Source organism: Centrocercus urophasianus, unplaced genomic scaffold, assembly GCF_019232065.1.
Source record: "Centrocercus urophasianus isolate 14NV4802_14NV808 unplaced genomic scaffold, USGS_Curo_1.0 seq_7, whole genome shotgun sequence".
Classification (NCBI taxonomy): Eukaryota; Metazoa; Chordata; class Aves; order Galliformes; family Phasianidae; genus Centrocercus; species Centrocercus urophasianus.
In genome coordinates, this window is record NW_024885310.1 from 1,275,360 (window position 1) to 1,283,633 (window position 8,274).

Sequence of the window (8,274 nt, forward strand, 5' to 3'; positions counted from 1 at the left end):
GGCAGAATTCTTTTGTTCTGCCATGTTAACCCTCTTAATTTTTTTTCAGTTCTTTGACTCCAGGTTATTTGTTGTATAAATAGATCTATTTTCTCAGTCATAAAAAAGATTGAATATTTTGATCTTGATTCTGATGGTAACAGAATCAAGCCATTACAAGATAAAGGATGGGGCTTGTAATTAATTCTCCCTGCTCTGCCATTTCTGCTGCAGCCTTTGCTAGGTGTGCAGTGTTTGCATATCCTCTGAGAGAGGAAATAAGAGAGGCTTAACCTAGATCCAAAGATGTGGAGGCTGGAAGGACAAAATTGCAGCTGCTATGTGTGCTTTGCTACTGAATTTTGGCTTGATGAGTAAACATGACAGAGTGCTTTGTGTATAGTTTTAGTGGATAATTTCTGCTGATTAGATTTATTTTAGAAGTGGAGGAAGTCTCTTACTAGTCACGTATTCAAAGAACTGGTTTCCCTCCTCCCAGACTGTCCTGAGAGACTTGAAGATGATGTGTGATGAACTAAAACCAAAAAAAGCATCAGCATGTTGGATAGACTTTAACTGCTTAGCATGCAGTAGAAATAAAGAAGCCACGTGATACTTTATTGCCAGAAAACTGTTTTTTCTCAAACAAGAGTATTGTATTGTGGACTCCCTACAGAGTACAAGGCTTTTCACAGCAGCTCTTATAATAGCTTGAAAAAGTCTTTGTTTTAAAAAATTGAAATTCAGATGCCAGAGCCATGCCATTCTCTTACAAACGCTCCAAATGTGAATCTTTTCCTTTTATTGTTTGTTGAGATATTCCTTCTTCATCTCAGAAGCAGAAAAATACGTACAGCATATCATTTTCATTTGGTTGACCCAAGCACTTAATAAAATCATTTTTGTAAGCTTTTTATTTAAAGGGGTGCCAGAATCTGTTCAGTAACAGTGCATTAAGTTAAAACCCACATCTATATGCAAGCAAATTCTATTAGCAATAAAACAGCATATTGTCGTCATTTTGTGTTCTTGGTATTGCCTTGCAGTGGAAATAAAGCCTTGACTTGTTTATCAGTGGAGCTAAAAGGGGCCAGCACAGCAAAATAGAAGGGCTTACATGACCAACCCCCCATAAAATCCATGATTATCGTTAGCTCCCCAGTCTCTATAATTGGTTAGCTGTTTGTAAATTTACAAACTGAAAAACATTAAAAACCAAAACAAAACACAAAAACAACACTGGCAGTTTGTTTGTCTGAGTGTTTAGATCTTATACTGAAATACTTCAGTATTATGTGTCCCAATGGGGTAATTTGTTTCCTAATTGGCTTTTTATTGTTTGTTTTGCCTGTCTACAGTTTCAGTGTGGTGTCTTTAGAACAGTCACTTGTTTACTTACAAGTAGCATCTCCAAAAATGGTTTGCATTCGATATCTAGTAATTATTAAAACTTGGATCTTGAGGTCAGACTAGATGTTCCATGTCTTATGATGTAACTCGTGAAGTCTGCTGCTTAAAATTATCCTGTTGACTTGTCAGAAGAATCTGTAAATGTGTATTTTGGGCACAGAGCTGGCAGAATCTCTTATCACTGAAAGGTAATAGAAGTTCTATGTCTGTACAAGAAAGGTTGCACAGATTTCTTGTGCCACACTGTTTCCTTTTGCACAGCCTGAAGTTGCAAGGAGATAAGCTACACATGGCAGCAATAGTATGGTTTTCTCAGAGTTTTATTCCAACTGCTGAGAGAAAGATTGAGACAGGCCACACGATGGATCTCTGTTATAAAATGTAGTGACTTGAGACTAGCTCTAGGTGAGGCAGTTTGGCTCCTACAGCTCCACTTGATGCATGGTACTCACAGTCCATTGCGGCAAGTGTTTCTGGTGCCTGGTCTACATTGGGAATTTTTGCACTGCCACGTGTGGGTTGTGGATGTTAGGCAGCTCATACTAGGCTGTCTTAACTTACTTAACATGCTGTGTAGACTTCTTTAGATTTAGTTTCAGGGTTTTTTTTTTTGTTTCAGTTTTGACCTGGGGTGTTGAAACAACAATTTGGTTGTTGTTTGTATGCCAAAGAACAGGCTCATGTATGACAGGAAAGCACAGGGCCTTAAGATAGTTTCACAACAGGCTGAACAGTGAAGAGACAGAAAGTATTTAAACTAAACAGACTGTATAAGAGTGTTGTCACAGAGGAGATGAATAATACTGGAAGCCTGTGATTTTTGCTTAATTCAGAAACTGCTTATTGAAGATTGAGTTGGTGATTCAGTGACGCGGCCAAGTGGGAAGGTGATGGTTCACCTACAGCTGTAGGTGCCTGTGGATTACCTGGATGAATGGGGAGATTAAGGACAAGTTACAGAGTTTAAGGGAAATGCTCTCTGTTCTGCAAGAAATGATTTCTACCTTTCATTGTTCCTCTTCGTTTTCAGAAGATGGATGATATATGGAAACTGCTTTCTAGCCAACTCTTCCAAAGTGATGCTTGCTTTTTTTCAGTTACTTGCTAGACCTCATTGTTGCTTAAGATAGCAACATTCCAGTTTGTTGAAAATAGAGAGGAAAACAAGATTTTGTTTAAAATGTCAGTCTTGTGTGAGAACTTACCTTTAAGAGAGGTGTCAAATCTCACTGTTAATACATTAATGTCTACCTCCTACAAGCCTGTGGTTATTGCTGTGTAGGGGATTGTCACAGCCCTAGAGTGGGGATTTCTAAAGATACTTCTCAATGGCAGTTGGGTAGTTAAGGTATCTTTAGCAGAAGTCTACTGCAGTCTTGTAAGAGCCCTATTTAAAACAATTTCAGTGAGATTTTTCTTTGACAGATCTTAAGGTCTTTGAAGTTGAAGATCTCAAGCTTTAACGGGGGGTCAGAATAAAAGAATGCTTTAAGTACCATGTTCGTACTTGCCTCACAATTACTTTCATTAAACTCTTCCACAAAAAGAAAAAAGCCTTGAAAGATCTTGATTGCTGCCTGCCTTCATTTATTTCTTCCTTTTTTTTTTTTGTAATCAAAAAGTGAGAGGATACCAAGCTGTATTAAAAGGCGGGGGGGGTCTTCACATTACGAGCTCATTGACACGGGTCACTTCAGGCTTTACAGAGGTATTATGGATACGTATGCAGAAGGTTGCACAAAATCTTCAGGTTCAGTCAAATCAGATGAATCAAGTTATAAACTGACAAGTACTGATTGCTCAGCCTAAATAACTTAGTAGTAGAGGCTCTTGCACTGAGAAGTGTCTTATCTCACAGAATTGCTGTATGGGTGATTTTGTTGCACTGACATAATTAAAAGTTATGATTGCTTATGATTTCAGTGGTGATGAAAGTCAGAACCAAAATAAATGATCACAAGTGTTAAGGGTTAGCGTGTGTACAGAGTGTTCTGTAGAGCATGTAATGAGCTTTGTTACTTGGTAGCGGGTCAGTATAGAAGCAGGGATTTTTTGTTTGTTTATTTTCTCCTGTGCTAGCAAGCTTCTACAGCAGTTCTGCTGAATTCTTCATTTTTTTTCTTTCTGGACAAAGCTCAGGACTTAGCGAAGTCTAATAAAAATGCTGGAAGGGGATGGTAATGCATTCAGTTTTGTCCTAATCAAACTGCAGTGGCACTGTGCAGTTTACTTGCATTCAGCTAAGCGTGATAAGAGCAAGGTGATGCAGCTGAGTCCCACAGACAGCTTCCTCCAGGCAGCTTGTAGGAGAGGACAATGGTGAAAAAACATCAGTCATCTTATATCTATGTGACATTGATTAATTGTTCAGAACTACCTTCCTGTTACTTGGTTGCAGTGCTGCTGCTTGGTTCAGCCCTCAGAAAAGCCTGTTTAGGAAGGCAGATCTAACGTTGTTACTGCATGAAAATAGCTGAGAAAAATGCTTTGTTTCAGAAATTGTCATATAAACATAATCTGAGGGCTCTGTTCTGTGAAGTCAGCTGTATTTTTTGAAATTATATTTAGATCTCCGCTTCATTCGTTGTATTGCTTTGTATTAAAATGTTTTATGTGGCAGGACTTCAGTCTGGGCTGATTTAAGTCATAGAATTTTAATTCTGCTTGTGGAGATTCTTTACTTCAATCTATACAGTTTCAAAAACCTTTGGTATTAGGGAACATTAACACGAAGTAGTGAATTTTGCAGTGCATTTCTGAAAATGTTTTTATGTTCAAACTAGGTTAAACTTTCCCACTGAAGAGAAGCTATAATGCCTTTTTTTCTCTGATCTATCCTTCTACCAGACAAATCTGTCTCTGTAAACTATCAAACCATTTTTGCAGTTCTTTTTTCGACTCCTTAGCAGGTCACAAACAGTAGCTTTTAAAATCACATTAAGAAAGCAACAGTGAGCATGGTGGGCATGAGACATGGAAGTGAATGGAGCAAGGACTAAAAGAAGAGTAGCAGAAAACTTAATTGCTGTTGCAATTTATGGTGTGAAATGTCTGAGTGGATTTCCTACATGCTTGCTAATGTAACTGAAAGTACAAGCCTTGTTAAGGACTGAAAATAAAAGGGGGTTAATTTTTACTAATATCCTGAAGCAGCAATCTTCACAAAAGCATTGTGAAATTAAGACATCTGCTTGGTAAGCTCATTTAAAATGTGACTAAAAATCCCTTATAGGTACTATTTCCTTAGGATATGAAGCAGCATTTGTAATTGTGGATTTTTTTAATTGACTTAGTAGAATATTGACTGATGGTAGTTTTCCTAAATGTAAAAAGAGTGTAACTTTTAGGTTGGTTGTAAACCTTGAGCCATGCTATTGAAACAGCATTTGTCATGCCTAAGCTTTCACAAGAATTTATAATATGCATATAAGTCTGAGGCACGAATGACCTTTTGAATACCTGAATGAAAGCCATTGAATAAATTCTTGTGGACCTCGAAGTTAGTGTCTTGCTTGAGCACTTGGTGGGTCAGCTGAGCGATAAAGCATCTGTGTGACTCAACACCTCAACCAGTTTAACTGTAGACGGTTAGGACTGTTGCTCAGAGCTTTGAAAACATAAAGGAAACCTTTGTAGACCCTAATTAATTGAGAGCAACTTCTCATGCAATATAAACATACTTAATGCATCCATCCTCTTAGCATACATGATACAGTAATGCAAGTGTATTAATGGTTTTTTTTTTTTTTTTCTTCATTCTTGCAGGAGAGGCCTTGAGGGGAAAGATAACGGTCCGCAAGAACAGAAAAGATCCACGGTCCCTCGTTATAACCCTTTTGGTCAAGGATGTAAAGCAGACTTACAGTCTTCAATGAAAGTTCTATGTCTATAGCTATGAAAAATGTCCAATTTAACTGTTAGATTTAACTGTTGGTAGCTGTTTCTGTAAGCCAAAAATGGTAAACTCTTGGAACTTCATATGTGTGCAGGCACAACAATGTGATAAGGGTACCTGAAACTGAGAGAGAGAGAGTTTTGGAAATTTTCAATTGAAATTTTGGATGCTCTTGTACATGCGTATGGCAACTAATGACAAAATGAGATCCTGCTTTATTTCACATAACGTGGGGGAAAGAAAGAGAAGTTGGGTTTGGTTAGATGAGACAGCTGAGTGAGAAAAATGACTTTAAAGTTGTGTTGTGAGGAAAAGTAATCATGATATCTGAGTGTTACTTTATTCTCCAGCTGGCAGTGATGCTTACCATTAAAGAATAAGAAAAAAAAATGTGGTTTTTTTTTTTTAAATATGGAAAGAGCAGTTAAATGGTGTGCCACTGCAGCTCAGCAGTAGCTAGAAAATCACAATGAGGATAAATTTGGAATTTCAACTGCAGGTTGCAGCACCAAAGATTTTATTTTTATTACAACTCTGTGAATAAAAAGTCGTATCACGTTTCAGTTACATTAATCTAAATAAATGATCTGAGTGTGTTTTATAATGCAGTTGCCTGCTTCCTTTTTTTCCCATTTAATTGGATACTCTTTTATCTGTCCACTGATGGCTCATTTGTTTATGACTAAGGTTTTTTTCTGTATTAGCCTACTGGAGCATGGGTGGGTGGAACTGTATATTTTTGCAGCTTTAGGAAAAATGCTAGGAACAGTTGCTGCAACAGTACATTTGGTTTGGCTGGTTACAGAGATTGAATATGAAGTCAAAGATTGATGTGTGTGTCGTGGTGTTTAAGCACACTTGGTTCTAACGCTAATGTAGTTTAACACCAAGCTTGTGTTGTACACCAATATTTATACTGAATGTTGATTCAAAAGCCATTTCAAGGAAAGTGACAGCGTTTTGCTAGTTGCTTCTGAACTGCTGTTATAAAGTGGGTTTTTTTGTTTTTGTTTTTTGGGGTTTTTTTTGTTTTTTTTTTGAAGGACTAAGAAACAGAGATTCTTTGCCTTGGACTCTGCTCCACAAAATTTGAGTAATTAGATACTGTAGTGTGGGAAATTCCTTTTTTTTTTTTTTTTTTGCCTGTAACTAAAGGTTAGTAGAATGTTATCAGTGATTATGCCAATTTGGCAAGAGAGTGGAAGTTTGTATTACAGAAGCTGAAATTCTCTTGCAAGGCAGCCCTTTTTTCACACAGTGAAATGTGTATTGGGAGGAAACCGCAATTAGTACAGTGCTACCACATTTTTTAATTGTAAGCAGCCTTGTGGATTTCTGTGCCATCTCAACACTGTCTCATTCTCTCTTGTGGAAACACACAGCTTACTCATCTGCATCCAAATCGTTTTGTGTGCTTGGGAGGATTGGGGGCTTTTTCCTGTGTGGAAATTAATGAATTGCCATTAAAGCCTGAAATGTCCTGATTAGATGTTCAAGATCTCAGCTCATGTGAGCAGCTTAATTGGAGTGTTCAGTATATTCACTTAGTCTGGTTAATTCATTTTAATAGCCTAAATAAGGGCTTGATCACCAAAAGAATTTAAACCTGTACTGAAACCTTGTGTTCATCTAGTTATGAATGCATTACTTCTGCTGATGTTTAGATGCTTCTGTTTTATGAAGTGAGATGGCACACAACTGACAAATTCTATATATTTTCAGGATTTTGTTTTCAAGGTAGGCTTTACTGTAAAAATAACTGAGACAATTGAATAGAAAATAAAGATGGATGATTTACTTCCCAGTAGTATTTGGCACAACAGTGATATAGTTGATGCATAGGTTTCTGTGACCTGCCACCATTTTTCTAGTTTGGTAACATACATTCCTTTCAAAAATAAGTTGTTTGTTTTTTGTTAAAATGCTTGGAATGAAACTCAAACTATTCCACTATGTAGAAAGGCAATCTATTGACAGACTGAGTGAAAGTGTCACAGGGTGGGTATTCACAGCACTGTGGCAATCAAGCTGTAAGCATATGATGTTAATTTGTTTGGTGCATAATTTACTGTGAGAGTTTCATGTACATGTGAAGTTTTGTGCTTCGAGCATGACTGAATTTTGAGATATTGGACTCTAATCTTGCAAGGTTCCTTCTAACTTTAATTTTTTCAGTGAGTCTCCAGATTTTGTAGAAATGTAGAGTGTGTTTGTATAAATGTTGAGATGGAGAGCTCAGAGGAAAAGGAACAGAATTGGAGAGTGGTATAAAGGCCTTTAAAGAGTTGTTGATCTTTGGCAGCAGGGGAGAATAATGAATGAACAGTCGAAAATTTTTAAAAGGAAAGAGAAAATGTTAGCTATGATTGAAAAACAAACAAACAAAAATGCACCAAGATGAGGAGATTTGGTCATTATGTCTTCCAGGAGCAAAGAGTAGGAGGTGGACTAAAGAGGAGTTAAACTTTTGAAGCAGCATGACCAGTGCATGAGCAGATGGTCAGTAGAAACAGATAAAGCTGGATGCAAATCACTTGGAGTGCAGAGATGGAAGACTAAATGGTAATAATTGTTAAGAATTAGGGCACTGTTGGTATTTAAATTTGAAAAAATCAAATCTGAAAAATTCTCATACCGTTGTTTTTTGTCAAATTTGGGACAAGATGTGAGGGAGATGTGAATGATGTTAACGAATGTAACAGTTAATTAGCATGACTAAAAGGCAGATTGATGCTACCATGATAAATCCATTACTGTTTCAAAGAACTTCCAGTACACGTGGGTGAAAATTGATCCAATAGGCAGCATCACACGGCATCCTGTGGAAGGAACCAATCAATTACAGATGGCTTTTCTCTACCCAGGAATTGGATTGTACAGGATTTATTTGAGAGCACAGTCAGTTATTTCGCTTTTCTAATTGTAATTCTGAGAATTCAATAGTTTAGGAAATGGGATCATTAAACACTTTTTGAAGACATTAATAAACA

At 37.1% G+C, this 8,274-nt stretch overlaps 1 protein-coding gene across 3 annotated transcripts in view; it reads left to right on the forward strand.

Moving 5' to 3' along the window:
• The window catches only part of PRMT3 (protein arginine methyltransferase 3), a 48,372-nt gene extending 42,484 nt beyond the window's left edge, over positions 1-5,888 (forward strand). For all 3 annotated transcript variants that reach the window (XM_042837273.1, XM_042837274.1, XM_042837275.1), the window contains one exon: positions 5,155-5,888. In XM_042837273.1, coding sequence (XP_042693207.1) covers positions 5,155-5,264 — 110 coding nt within the window. In that variant the 3' untranslated portion in view covers positions 5,265-5,888. The remainder of the gene's footprint in view (positions 1-5,154) is intronic.
• The last annotated feature ends 2,386 nt before the right edge of the window (positions 5,889-8,274 follow it).